General features: G+C 43.8%; 1 protein-coding gene across 1 annotated transcript; it reads left to right on the top strand.

Annotated features, from left to right (window-relative positions):
• The first annotated feature begins 306 nt into the window (after positions 1-306).
• Positions 307-15052, top strand: LOC134441593 (troponin I, cardiac muscle-like). Its single transcript, XM_063191969.1, has 3 exons — positions 307-504; positions 8956-9393; positions 11674-15052. The coding sequence occupies exons 2-3, from the start codon at positions 8979-8981 to the stop codon at positions 12315-12317; spliced, it is 1059 nt and encodes a 352-aa protein (XP_063048039.1). The 5' UTR covers positions 307-504; positions 8956-8978; the 3' UTR covers positions 12318-15052.

Below are 15052 nucleotides of genomic sequence, written 5' to 3'. Positions count from 1 at the left end.
GAGTCAGCAACACGCCAATTTCTTCTCAGAAAGAAATACATTGGGACGAAATAATAACCCCAATATTGTGAATAACATAGCGTCTACGAATAGAACACTACTTAATTGTTATTCTACATAGTAGGACATGCGATCATGTTATAAGCATTACAGTCAGTCCCGTATAAAACTGTATTTTAGTCAAACAAGGGTCACGCCACAACAGTAGGTGGCAGTACTGCGCCATGCTGGATTCTAGTCAAGTAGCAAAAACCCATTGAAGAAGAAGCCGCGCTTTTGTGCGCTATCGAGTGTGTGCAGATTTCCTGCATGTTACAAGATCAGCTGGTCTAAAATATCCAAGAAGTATATAAAAACTAGTGGTAGTGCAATAGTATACGGCTTACTAAAGCTTAAGTGTAGATTGTGCTTGTTCTTCACTGTTTTTGCCACCTAAAAAGCATTGCTTGGAATCCGTGGCAACGCAGCTTGCAGTTTTGTTTACCTTCTTCCCATTGAAAAGAGGTAGGCTATGGAATAGAATGGACGCCAGCTACTTTGTATCAGTTTGATCCACAGTTGTCTGTGACCCACGAGTCTTTTCACAGACGGTCAAGTGATGAAAGAGACAAGTCAAGTTAAGATGGAGAAGTTGCCTTAGTAAGCAACATTTAAGTTGCGGCTACTGAAAGCTGTTAAATGCTGCAGCAGCAGAAGAAGCTGCGCCGAGCTCAGGAAAGGCTGTTTTTGGGCTGCAGATAAGAACGAAAGTGTGCACTAGTGCGTGTGAACGGGGCGGAGCGTGGAGCGAGCGGTGGAGCGGAGCGCAATTAAAGTTGTACAGCACAGAGCGGTTTTTCATTCAGACCAAGCGAGGATTTCCCTCCTCTCCAGTTAGCTCGGATGCGCTCACAAAGTCGATTAAAAATCTCGGATTATCAGCCATTGACCCCGCGTTAACGCGATTTGAGTCACGTTTGCCCGCGAGGGTCGGTCTGAAGATGATGTTTCTGAAGTACTTCGAATGCGAAAAGCAAGGTGATAGGTCGTATAAATGCAAAATTCAGGTCAAGACGCTAGACGAAGAGGTTGAGCATGAGGAAGAATGTGGCGACATAGTCGTTGTGAGTAAAGATTCTTATTATAACCTGCGAAGACATGTCATGAGAAAACACGACGAGGTGGTTCGCAAACACCAGGAGGATGCAAGAAAATGTGAGTAGGCCTAATTTAATGTAGTCTAGTAAAATAAATTAATAATGAATAAATAGGAAAAGTGGGATAACATGAATGGAGCGAGGTGTACGTTCACAGAGTAATAATGTTAACAGGCAGTTAATAGACAACACATCGTATCGGCCACATCATTAAATCAAACGCAGTGTGTCCCAGTGCCCTGGCATAATCACATGAAGGAAACATGTCAGAAAATGCCTTCTCTTGAAAATTTGAGCGAGCGTGGAGTGATTCGCAGAGAGGCAGGTTTTTGTTTTGCGGCACGCGGAGAGTGGCGCAACTTTGCATGGCGGAGCGAAGGGGACATCCTCCTGAGCGGGGAGCAGGATAGGAATTGCGCGGCGCTCCAATCCGTTCACATGCTCTTGTGTGCACTTATCCAAATTCCCCATGCAGGAGTACATTCTCCCGTTAGACAAAACTTTGCAAGTAGCATGCTCACAACAGACAGACTCAGACATAAACCTACAATATTTTAAATCAGTGATCGCACACTGTCATTTTAAATGTAAATAGGTTTATTTTTATTTGTTGAAGATGGACATAGTTGCTGAAGGCCTGTCGACAAAACAAAACATGAACACAGGCAGAACTGAATAGCTGACCTTAAAGCTAGATTTATGATTCGGACGCGAGTCCACGCCCCCCTCTCAGAGGCTCTAGGCCCATCGTCGAGCGCCTCGAAAAAATTCTAACTATCCGTCGGACGGACGCGGAGTACGCAGACAAAAAGGCGCTATGATTGGTCGTCTCGCTACTTCCTTGTTCTGTTCTTGTGGCAGCGCAATGCCAGTAGTTTGCGAGAGCAGAGCTGTATTCTGTTAAAAACTGTATTAATGCCTAAATGTGTAAATGTGTGTAAATACACGAAGCTACAAGCTAAGTAACAAACAATGCATCAGTTGAACACTCGTGGCACAATGCCTGCGGTTTTACTACCGTTCCTCCACCGAATGTAAACACACATCGGCAGAATCAACTGTCTTTACATGCTTGCATTTTCTGCTCGTGAAAACAGACTGGGTATGTCAAATAATGATACCAGTGCATTGCCTTTGCAATTTGTGTGAAAATACCTAGCTAACCGGGATAGAAAGCAACATTGCTTAATAATGACAGCAGTGCTTACAATGTAGTGAAAGTAGCCTATCGCGCAATTTCAAATGTGGCTCGCGACGAGACCTCGGACCTCGCAGAACTCGCAGATGCATGAATTAAGTACATTCGACATGACATCAACGCAGATATGCGCATGAAGACAGCAATGCACCCTGGATCAAAATGCTGCATGACGGTTAGATTTCCTGTCAAACTTCGAAATTTCGTCGACGTTGCGTTGACGAGGTGACATGTCACATGGTGTAAAACTATCGCGGGATGAATGCGGCTGCAGTCAGATCTTGCAACCTCTGCAGTTGCTTATCCCCAGAGAAATTAGAACACAGGGAGAAGGCTCAGTCTCATTGGTTCCCATTGTAGCCAGTTAGCTTTGCATGCATACTGCAGTAACGAGCGTAGGCCAGTCCTTCATGTGGGAAAATGTATGGAATGGAAAGGGGAACCCATGCTAAATACATTGCTACTGCGATTTCCAGTCACAAATATCATCAACAAAACATTCCTGGTAAGCACTATGACTGTTGTTTAACAATAGGCTGTATTGACAAATCGTTCAGGTGTGTAGTTTTACAGCAGGTTAGAAGATTTCAACCTGTAGGCCTACTCGCTAGCATCGTGCTAATGTTTATGGGTTTGGCCCCATAAAAATTGAGCTTTGTGACCCAGTATATAATCTAGTGGCGCAAAATAATCGAAACGCTACTCAAATGGGGTCTTATTATTTCTAGCTTCGAACTTAATAATAATATTTCAGGACAAAAAATTATAAAAAATCACAAAAATTATAATGGTAAAAAACTCCATTGACACCCATTCATTTTGCACTGTCCCGTGGTTAGGGTTAGCCAGTTGTGGCTAGTAGGAAGTTCCGTGAGTGAACACCCCCTGTTATCCCCTTCAAAGAAAATGGAATCTTGTACAAGAACGACAACTAGCTGGTGTGGCCAGGAGTGGCACTGCAGCTATGTTATCGCAGCCAAGTAAATAATGAATGGGTGCCAATGGGGCTGTACGCTTCTCTTAGAACTATCTGCCCGTGTGATTTTTTCCCTGGAAACAATGAAGTCGCGTTCGATAGATATGAGTAAGTGAAAGCATTTGCCGACACGTTTGCATCTTGGCAAGTGTTAGATTCGTGAAAATGACCCTTATTTCAACTATAGCAATGACATAACACGTGACAATCGACTTTACGGCACTACGCCATTTGTTTTGTAGTTTTAAGTCTGACTTCAGATGTCGATGTGTTTAAAGTTATGTTAGGATTGTTGCGGACACCTGTTATTTATTGCATTTAAGGTGGTGGAAAAGCGGCATGTGTACATGGGGTAAAGGAAATGACTGCGCTCATCCTTAAGAATTTGGGCACCTTCAATTAACATGTTGGACGGTGGTGGGGGTTGAGGTGTGTGACCATAGAGGTAGAAAATAACACTAGAGAGGACCCCGCCCCCCTTTTTACGGCAATCTGTAGCGGCCATTATCTGTAGGTAGATCAGAGAAATGGAAATTAACGGAGAACGAAGCTCACCTCTGTCAAAAATGGCTTAATCATGTGAAAATTTCCATCAACACACTATACAAGGACTATAGTTGAAGTGTGTTGCTAACTATGTTCATAAAATATATTATTTGATTTTTAAATGTATTTTATCGACTCATATGATTCAAGTAGATATTTAGCCTGACATTTCAAATCTGGTCTTTGATTAAAGTGTTACTTCATATTTACACAGTTTTAGTTAATTTCTTGACAGGGGTGGGCGTGCTCTCCATTGACTTGCATTGCCTGAAAGTACCTACACTACCTACGGAAGTTGGGAAGCTCCAGCTGCCATTTCCCAGTGCTGTCGCAAATTGCTGTGTCCTCTCTAGTGTTATTTTCTACCTCTATGTGTGTGACCGTAGATGTCTCTGCTAGGAGGATCAGTCAGAGTACGTCTCTCGTCAGCTCTGGTCGTGAATAGTCGCAGAGATTCCTCAGCCAGCAGGTATTAGCCGAATGCTAGCGTGTTGCAGGACAAAACTAACACGTCTTTGGGAGAACAAAGCCATGTCAGGAACCTTTAACTTCACTTCTAATACAACTTCCATGATAAGGTACAGAATGTGCACACATCTTTACAAACCAGAGAACAGAATCGTCACAAATCCCTGCTGAGCCATTTAGCCCAATAGGCGAGAAGGGTCCGGCTGCGTCCTGGAGGACAGGGGGCGTGTCTTTAGGTGGGCGTGTATTTAGAGGGGCGTGTATTTAAGGCAGCCCTGATTGGTCCGATTCACGACGACCGCTGCTGGTGGACTACCCCTGACTTGGAGCCATTGAAACCCATTCAAAACTTCATTTTTTCGATCTGACACAGAATATTTTTTAATTAGACCTAAAGACACACCATGGGTCTTGTTTAAAAGCTGAGAACCTCAGCTCTCCATAACTGAAAACGGTATTTTCCTAGCATCTACCAATCCGAAGGTAGCCTACTTTAAGTGCGGGGTTACTTTTCTAAAGATAGCGTTTTGTTTCCTTGGAAACGGAACGGAGATGAAGCCAGATAGACTGACGAAGCGATAAATGTATGTCATTTGACTCGGTTTTGCATTATTATGGATGCATTTCTAATCTTGACATTCTAATGCACAATTTGTGCGAGTTTCAAAATGCGTTTTTATGTAACATGAAATGTGTTAACAGTACGCCCGTCTGGGATTTGTTAGCTAGTCCGCTTGTTAGCTAGCAAGTAAGTAATAGATATTAGAATCAATCTGTGTCAATGGCCCAAGCATAAACAAAGAAACACCAGGATTTGGATGTTTAATATCAGCAATTTGTCAAAGCAAAACATTTTGAAAACATTCAGACCAGTTCATTATATCCACAGCCTTGAGTGTCGGCAAATCTTTCCACTTTTGACACATGATGTAGTGTAGAGACCTAGCACTTGCTAGCTAACTAGTGTAACAAATCCCAGACGGGATGTAAACACATTTACTCACATATCACATAAAACACATTATGAAATTCGCATAGATTGTCCATTAACATGTCAAGATTAGAAATATATCCATAATAGTGCAAAACCGAGTCAAATAGCGTAGGCCTATGCGTAACACATAAACCGCGTCCGTTTCCAAGGAAACAAAACGCTATCTATGTGCTGCGCAGCCTGCGAAGCTGCTCTCAGAACAGAGTGTTTGTTACATGGTCGCTCTGTAATGTGCTCTAAGAGCAGAATTACCGGTACATGTGTGGATCAAATATGCCCTGAACCTGCAGAAAAGGTGCCCTAAGAGCAGGGTTACATGCGCTACCATGTAGACAATAAAGACGCCCTCAGAGCAACGAGTTAATGCGTCATATCGTTACCGATATGCGGTAAAGCTGCCCTCAGAGCATAATTTTCAAAAGTGCCGCGAAATTCCCAAAGGTGCAGTTAAATGTATTGAATGTATCTGGATACCGATAAGAGCAGAGAAAACGGTACCAAAACTCTATTGTAAGCCCTAACATTATAAGTTGCAATGAGAGGAACATAAAGCCCGGTTTGACTAAGTAGGCTAAGCTAACATTAGCCACCAACTGCTAAAGTTAACGTCTACCGCCGGTAGGTATTATATATTTCATTCTTCACGTGACAGTCAATGACGTCAGACGTCGTCGTGAATCGGACCAATCAGGGCTGCCTTAAATACACGCCCCTCTAAATACACGCCCCTCTAAATACACGCCCCCTGTTCTCCAGGACGCTGCCGGACTCTATTGCAATAGGCTCCCATTCATCTTTTACTTGGCTGCGTGCGCCAACGGGGCTATAATGGGAGCCAATGACAGACGCCTATCTCATAGCTTAGAACATTTCTGTCCCCTTCAACGCTCGTCGGCGGACTGCCTCCGAGGTCACGCGCCCATGAACTGGTTGGTCAACAACTCACTCACGTGTGTATATGGGTCTTGTCTCACACAGAGCCATCTAATATCAGAGTTACGCCACTCCCATAGACCTCTATGGACCAATCTTTCCACAGCAATGGCGGCTCTCATGGAGCCTCACGGAGCGTTAACATGGAAATCCCCATTGACTTTAGTTCTATTAGAAGTTTCTTAGTTCCAGGAGGTGGCCGTAGAACACAGAAAATGTGGTAAAGGTAATGTAATTTGTTTGTACTTAATCTTTGTTTGGTATGTGATGGTTCTGTGTTAGTTTCCAACGAACAGAAGTTTACTGTTAAGAAATTTTAATCTACGCGAATCACATCACCAACCGACTTCCTGGTCCCCGGTTTGCGCAACTCTGTTATTAGATGGCTCTGGTCTCACACCTCTACACAAGTTTGCGCAGGTCCCCACTTCAGCTCCTCCTCACTGCCTGTCCCCCCACTCCTCACACGTGGTGTGTTAGTAGAGCAAACCGGTGCGAGCTCATCGTCTCGTTCATATTTGTGGCCGACTGCAAATGCGCTGTATTTAATAACACCCACATCGTGACAACAAGTTCTCGCTCACGTGCTTCCGTCAATGTTGATCGACAGCATAGAACTCGTATTCACCTAATGTTGGTTCGTGGCCACTCCCACGCGAGTTTTGACGAGCGCAGTTGCAGAAGTCTAATCTGACCTTTAGCCTACAGGTGATGCACCAAATAGCTAAGGCCTCCTTATTCGTGTTGATTGCTTTGCTCTCTACATTGTTTGCATTTTGTTACCAGTATGTTATGTTTCAACTCTGTATTGTTCATGCACAGGCCAAAAATTCAATTTGGCAAAACTGTACTTTGGTAAATTTCAAACTGATGGCTTCACATAGCCAGAATTGGGTTTTTGCTGTTTTCTGTTTGAAATTTAGTCATGCTCTGGTAGTAGAGCATTGAACTCAGTATTGGCAGAAAATTGAGCACAATGTTTTTTTTGTGTGTTAGTTTTGTAAAATTATGTGGAGCTGGTGAAAAGCCAGAAATTCAGGTGAAATGATGGAAAAAGGCCTTTCCCATCTCTTCACATCACACCTCTTTCACAGCCTTTGTTCTTCTGGGAAACATCATGGAGCACTGAGTACCATATTGGCAGAAAATTAAGCTCAATGTTTTGGATGTACAATGTACAACACAATGTACACTGTGTGCAGAATTATTAGGCAAACAAGTTTTTTGACAATATTGTCCATTTTATGCATATTGTCCGCCACCACCCTTTATGGACATGAACACCTATTGGATTTAAGCATTCCAGGTCATGCATATTGGTATAATAAGAGACGGTGTGATCGGAGGAGCCCAATACCCTATATCAGGGCAAAATTAATGTGCATAATTATTAGGCAACTTTGTTTTCCTTTGGGACAATGCGCCACAAAAGAGGTCTAACAAACTCTGTAAGGACTATAAACAATTTTGAAGTCTTCTAGAGCGATGTGGCTGTCTTGAAATATTGGTCACATCCATCTAATGCACCGTTACAAGCCATCAGTGTCACATGACATGTGCTCACAAAGTAACTGCCAGATTGAGAAGAATTGAAGATGAAACTACCACAAAACTATTACCCTGCAGTGCTGTTATATTCCAGAACTGAAACCTACATCAAGTGTCCACAAGAACATTGTATTCAGCACTCAGAGACATGGCCAAGGTAAAACAGGCTGAAACTCGAAGACCACTCAACAAGAAACCTAAGTCAAGACTGGGTCAAGAAATGTCTTTAGACAGTTTTTTTTCAATGGTTTAATGAGCTAATGAAAGTGACTGTTAATGGGCCAGGTTGATGAGCCTATGGCTAGATCAGTAATGTGCACGCTCAGATCAGTTCCTGGGTTCCACTCAAATACCAGCAGATTACTGCATAAATACCATTGTCTTCGTAAAAGATGCAATTTTCTCCCTCTAAAAGATGCAGCCATGGGTTCATCCACCCTGTCTGTCAAGAGTCACTTTCCCAAGTCCATAATACCTTTGAAAACTCTGTCCCCAGGTATTTTGACCCAGTCTTGACTTGATTAACTTGTTGAATGGTTGTCTGATGTCATCCCTTCTTACCTTGGCCATGTCTCTGAGTGCTCAATACCCTGTTCTTCTGGACACTCGATGTTGGTTTCTGTTCTGGAATATGATAGGACTGCAGGGTAATATTTTTTTTGTAGTTTCACGTTAAATTCTTCTCAATGTTTGGCAGTAACATTTCTTAAGAGACTGATGACTTTGTAACGATGCATCTGATAGTTCTGTGCGAACGTGATCAACATCTTGCTCATTTCAAGACAGCCACATCCCTCTAGAACACTTCAAAATTGTTTATAGACATTTCAGAGTTTGTTAGATATATTTTGTGGCCCATTTTCCCAGAAGAAAACAAATATGCCTAATAATTATGCACACCTGATATAAGGTGTTGGGCACCTTCGACCACACCCCCCTCTTATTATACAAATATGCATGACCTGGAATACTTAATGCTTAGGTTTTCATGTTCATATAGATTGCTGTTGGAAAATATGCATAAAAAAGACAATATGGTCAAAAACATGTTTGCCTAATAATTCTGCACACAGTGTATTTGGTAGTTGGTTTTGTAAAAAAATGATGCAGAGTTATTGAACATGATAATAAAAAACCCTTTTTCCCTTCTCTACAGCTTTTGTTCTTGAGGGAGACACCATGGGTAAACACAAGAGCAAGTTCACCGATGCTGAAATCGAGGTGCTTGTGAAGGAGGTCACCGAACATAAAGATGCCCTGACCAGTAAAGACCTCAAGGAGTCGTACAGGATCTGGTTGTACATCACCAAACAACTCCGGAAAACCTCAGGGATACAGCGCTCCATAGCGGACGTGAAACAGCGCTGGCTTGCCCTGAAAGGGTTCCGCTCAATGAAAACAGTCTTCAAAGAAGATCAAACGGGTCAGCGAAAGAGTCAACGGAAGAAGACCGTCAAGAACTACAAAAGCCTGTTGTCTCCTGAGGAGGATGAGGATGAGGATGAGACTGATTACAGCGATGACACTGCTGCTTTGTTATCCTGTGTGGTGAAGAGTGATGAGAGCAGTCAGGCAACTTCCAATTCCAGTGAAGGTAAACAAGTGAAGACGAACAATGTGTACAAATATGCTGTCATACAAAAATGCAGTTTAAATTACAATCAATGTCAATGATTGAGTCCATGTGAGCGGCCATTCTTGCCGAAACAAGTGTTGCATTTCACTTATTTTTCTCTTCTCCACTACATTTAAATCTGATAATCCCGCAACTGCATTTTAGTTTTAAGTGCAGGGTGTTTCAGCTCACAAAGCTGAGTGGAAATACACAAGGGTCTGTGAGAGTCAGGCCATAATTAAGCCTGGATCTTTTTGTTTTTCTAAGACTTGTTATTTCTGATTTTTACACATGAACAGGTTTGGCCTATGAAGCATGCATTAGCCATAGTTTCATACGTACACAAGAAGATATATCACGTCGATTAGATACTGCTATTGCATAGTTCTACTTCCTACAGGATTTGTCCACCTGAACAGTCCACCAGAAATTCTCAGAAACTACTGTATTTATTGACCAGGCTCATGCTGTTGTGAGTTTAGCAAGTGAACACTAGGGGGTGCACTTTGCCTTATAGATATTTTGATGTGCATGGTGAGCGGTGAAGTTAGAAGATTTCAGATTAGTGCTATTTGTACTTGAGGTGGCCACTACCAGTGATGCGCGGGCTGACCCGAAAGCAGCGGGCGCTTGCAATTAACTGCGGTCGACCGCAGGCACGGGTTATGAAATATTATTTTTAATGAAATTCGGGTCGGGTGCGGTCGGTCAGGACCTTTGAAATGATGCCGAATTTTAAAGTAGGCTATAGGCTAGCCAATAGGCTATAGTTTACTTTAGCAGACAGGGACATTTTTTGCGAAATAGATCAAAGTTTATATGGCTGAATAACTACGATGGTGCCACGCGCTCTGCAGGAGACTTAATGAGGCTCCTGCGTCGGCTGAAGATCTTCTGCGCGCAACTTGTGCAGCAGGGGCTACCATTGAGTGCATTTTGAAGAACACAGAGGGTGCTCTCTAAACAGTGCAGTGATGGATATAGCCTACATATTTTCTTATACAATTGTAATGGTTTCGCACTCATGTGTTGCTTACAGAGTTTTTTTTTCATTTCCTGTGTCGTACCATGACTAGGAGGCAATCCACTTGACGGCTGGCTCCGTCTGCTCACCAACCTACAGATTAATTTCCTCCACAGGTAGGGATTCGAGTGGCTATGCCTACATTGTCGAAATAGAATAGGCTACTATAGCCTATAGCCTACAATGTCCAAATTATTAGCCTATTCCCTTTGAATGCAGTGCTCATTTGAGTAATTTAGCCTACAGTGGAAGAACAATGTCCTCGCCACTTAAAATAAATAAATAGGCTAATAAATAGCCTAAATAATAAAATAGCATTGTATGAAGATCAAACTTGGTAGTCTGGGTAAGAGACAAACATTATGATCGAAATGCTCATATTAGAAAATAATAATTTGTGAGAAAATGTTATCTAGCCTATTCAACATAGACTACTTTTTGTTGGACAGGGCATGTCGCGTTATAGCATCGTGAGTGCAACTGTCAATCAGTTGAGAAGGGCTCTGCAGCCTATGGATCTTTACATTGCAGTCATCTAAGATTACGGAAGTTCACGCTTTGGGTGCGCTAAATGATCATTTGCGCTAGAAAGACAAGCGTTGCCTATAGTGGCACCAGGCGGCGCAGGTTGCGTTTGTGGTTTGTGCACACACATGTGACGCGATTATCTTTCCCAAACTCCCAAATTAACCGCTTGGTCTCTGGTGAAGGAGGGGGTGGCCTTGGCACCCTGTCCCTCAACTTCGGGATAGGAAAAAGCGAAACCAATTTCAGTTCAGGAAAAGGACAGAGCAGAGGAGTAGCCTACCAAACCAAAAGAAGACAAAGTGTTGTAGGCTACATTGCCACTAGTGTTTTCATATGGTTCCCTATCAACCATTTAAGCGAACTTATACCTGCAGCTCAGCATTTTCTGTGATGTGAAGTGTATCCAGACCCCTCGGAAGTGAACCATGCTGAGACCTTTATTGACGTGATTGTGCTTTGCCAATGACGCTAGGGTGTTCATAAAGACGCACGGCTACTATTTTCAAAGGCGGGTCGGGAAGCGGGCCGGGTCAATATTTTTCATGAATATTTCTTGCGGGCAGGGCAAGCGGGCGGACTAGGGGAAAAAGCAGTCGGTTGTGTCTTGTTTTTTCGTCGACCCGCGCATCACTGGCCACTACCACACTACCATAGAGTACCAAAGAGAGCATTTCTGAGCATTAACTGTCTTTTGTGGTTTTCCCCAGAAAACATGAGTCTGCAGTTTGCAGATGATCAAGGCCAGTTCCCTCTGGAGTACCCGAACTCGCAGCAACCCTCCAGGGCAGCGCCAGGGCCTCCTCCCCCCTCCATACCTCCACCACATCCACACCCCCTGGTCAACATCAAATCAGAGGCCCCTGAGCACAATGAGCTGGGTGGCGGAGGCGGAGGGGAATGCAGCGTCTCCTCCTCCCGACTCCCCTCGCTCAGCCCCTTCGAGGAGCAGCTCCTGGCCCTCCACCGGGAGCAGACCGCCGCCATCCGCGAGGGCTTCCGCTCACTGGCGCATCAGAACCAGCTGCTCTACTCGGAGGTCTGCAGGTCCGGCCGCAGCGTGGCCAAGATCGCGGCGACGCTGGGTGAGAAGACGGCAAACTCCGCAGTGGTGGCAGAGGAGCTGCTCCGCGTGCAGGAGAGCATCAGCAAGAGCATCAGCTCCACCAACAGCCTCCACTCGCGCGTCATCCACCTCCTGGGCTCCAACTCACAACGGGTGACCGCTGCCGCCGCTGCTGCCACGCCTTCTAAAGAGGAAGCCAGGAGTCCTGTGCACTCCGAAGAGGACGGTAGTCTGGGCCAGCTGATTCATGAAAAGAAGTTTGGCCCAGTGGTGACATTTTGGCCCTGACGTGGCATCAAAACAATGACCTGTCGTGTCGTGATTACACTGTTCCCTTTGATTTCTTTCACTGCAGCATTAGGCTGAGAAAAAACACTACTCTCTATATCAAGTTGTGAAGGGGACGGACCTAGACACATCTAGCATTCCCACTACATTGGTCAGAACAGATCTGATGAAACTTCTGGGATGGGGAGCAAGATGTCTCTCCAGCTCAGAAAAGAAGTCCAGATGCCTACAGCTGAACTCTGGATATCACGACCTGGATGAATGAGGATCTTCATAGGGTGTTTTCAGACGTGGTCCTTTTCGGCCATTTAAACAAACTCAGACCTGTGACTCTTGATTTTCTGTGCATATGTGAACACTCCAAAGTGTACCCAGACCCCTCGGAAGTGAACAGCACTGATACCGTTAGCTTATGAGTCCTGACAAGTTACACTTATGACTAGGTGTAATCACCGAAGGAGAGCTCTAGAGGACCAGGTATGATCAAAAGGAGGACTGACGCACCATAAAAGCCCACTGGTACCAGACAGAGCAGCCGGTTCTTTTTATAATAGACTCACAATATGAACAAAAACAGAACTGAGTCCTTCAGCTGTCGGTTCGCTTTGGACCACTTAAAGAGGACTGGGTTTAGTTCACACCTGGTCCCTTTCAGCCATTGATGTGAACTCAGACCTGTGACTGAGCATTTTCTGTGCATATGGGAACGTGCCAAAGTGTACCCAGACCCCTCGGAAGTGAACCGTACTGAGACCTTTGTTGACGTGGTCTCAGTATGGTTCGCTCATGAGTCCTGACAAGTTACACTTGTGAATATGCTGTAATCACTTGAGGAAAGCTCTAGACGTACCGGGTGTGATCAAAAGAGGACTGACACACCATAAAAGCAGAGGAGGACCAGAAAGGGAAGCCATTTCTTTTCATAATACAGCCACAATAAGAACAAAAACAGACCCGAGTCATTTTGCTGTCAGTTCATTTTTTGGTCCACTTAAAGAGGACTGAGTTCAGTTCACTTAAAGGGGACCCAGGTGTGAAAACGCCCTTAGACACACTGCTGTAGAGTAGAGTAGAGTACTTGTATTAATCCCGAAGGACATTAAGATATCTGCCAGTTTACACAAATAGAGCTGTACAGACTTCCTGCCACACTTGGCGGCACACCAGAAGTGAAAGGAAGAAACAACATGGGGAGAAGTGAGGAGGGGGAAAAGGCTCATGACTTCATACATTATGGGGAGTGTGTTGACCTTGGTACACAGTCACTACCTCTGACTGCTATGTACTGTATGTTGACCTTGATATTGCTGTCCATGCTGTTATTCATGTTATTCATGATATGCACACTCAGGCCTCATACGGTATCTCATTATGATGCTGCTGCTGCTGTAGATCCCTCATTAAAATGGAAAAGGTGGGCCCTGCCTTGGCTCAAACAGTTGGGCACTGCACTGCTACGCAGCGGGGGACCTGGGTTCGATATCCGACACAAGGTCATTTCTTGATCCTCTCCCATATGCAGACAATGACAATGAGAGTTGGAGTTTCCCAGTTGGGCTTTCGCTTTCACTTTCATATCTCTACCACTCATTTCCTGTCCCACTCTTCACTGTCCTGTCTAAATAAAGGTGAAAAGGCAGCAGCAGCAAAATAAAAAAATGGAATAGGTGGCAGCATGATCACTTCCGGTGCTCTGCTTGGCTGCAAACCGCGTCCTGAACATGTCAAGGTCATTTTAAGTGCGTCTGTATGTGTGCCCAAATAATCTTTTTTGTTTTTTTACCTCTGTGATGTCGAGTGTTATGCTTTATACAGTACAGCTTGGTATAGCAGCCTCTCTGTCAAAGATAAAGCTAAATTCCAACATCAAATCAAAATCTGCTCTAAGATCATTGGTCTCCCCATGGCAAACCTACTCCAGGAAGCTCTGTATGCTCCGACTGGCCACATGCATCCCTGCTGACATCACACACATTCTTCAGCAAGAATATAAGTTATTACTCTCAAATAGGCGTTTCAGAGTTCTCTTCTTTAACCGCAACAGACTTTACCATTCCTTCATGCGTCAATCAATTTTTCTGTTGAATCACTCTTAAGACTGTATGTATAGTGCTATCACCCCATGATGGTAATGTCTTGGTGCTTATGCTCAACATGCATGGCACAGGTGCAAAAGTCTTGTGATGTTATGTGTATGTCCTGTGTTAAACAAGTCTTGTTCAGGGATGCAATTTCTGTGAAAGCTGACAATAAGGTCCTATCGTATCGTATGATATAATACTTGGATTTGCAAGGAGTGTAATTGATATGACAATCAATCAACACACTGCTTAACATCTGATACAGTATATGAAACTGTCATCTGCAGGAGTTAACCATGCAGAGGCATCCACTGTCAGAAAGATATGGTGATGGAGATGCTCTCTGAGTGATTGTGTTTTGTATGTTTACTTTGCTGTTTTTTTTTTCTTCTTTCAGCTCTCATTTGGTTTTGATTTGGCTGTTTTCTGGCTGTGTGGATGGTTCCATGTTACATTACATTACATTGCATTGCATTTGGCAGATCCTTTTAACCAAAGCAAGCGACTATGTGGGGGGTGGGAGAATGGGTTGGGGATTGTAATGTTGAGCTGCTTGATGTTGTTTCCCCTGTTCTTTCATTCAAATTGTAATAAAAAATGAGTTACAAAAATGATAAATGAAGAAATAATGGTGAGCAATAAACAACAGAAACA

Source organism: Engraulis encrasicolus, chromosome 24 (genome assembly GCF_034702125.1).
Source record: "Engraulis encrasicolus isolate BLACKSEA-1 chromosome 24, IST_EnEncr_1.0, whole genome shotgun sequence".
Classification (NCBI taxonomy): Eukaryota; Metazoa; Chordata; class Actinopteri; order Clupeiformes; family Engraulidae; genus Engraulis; species Engraulis encrasicolus.
Note: the sequence above shows the minus strand (reverse complement) of the source record. Positions and strands in the feature narration are given on the sequence as shown.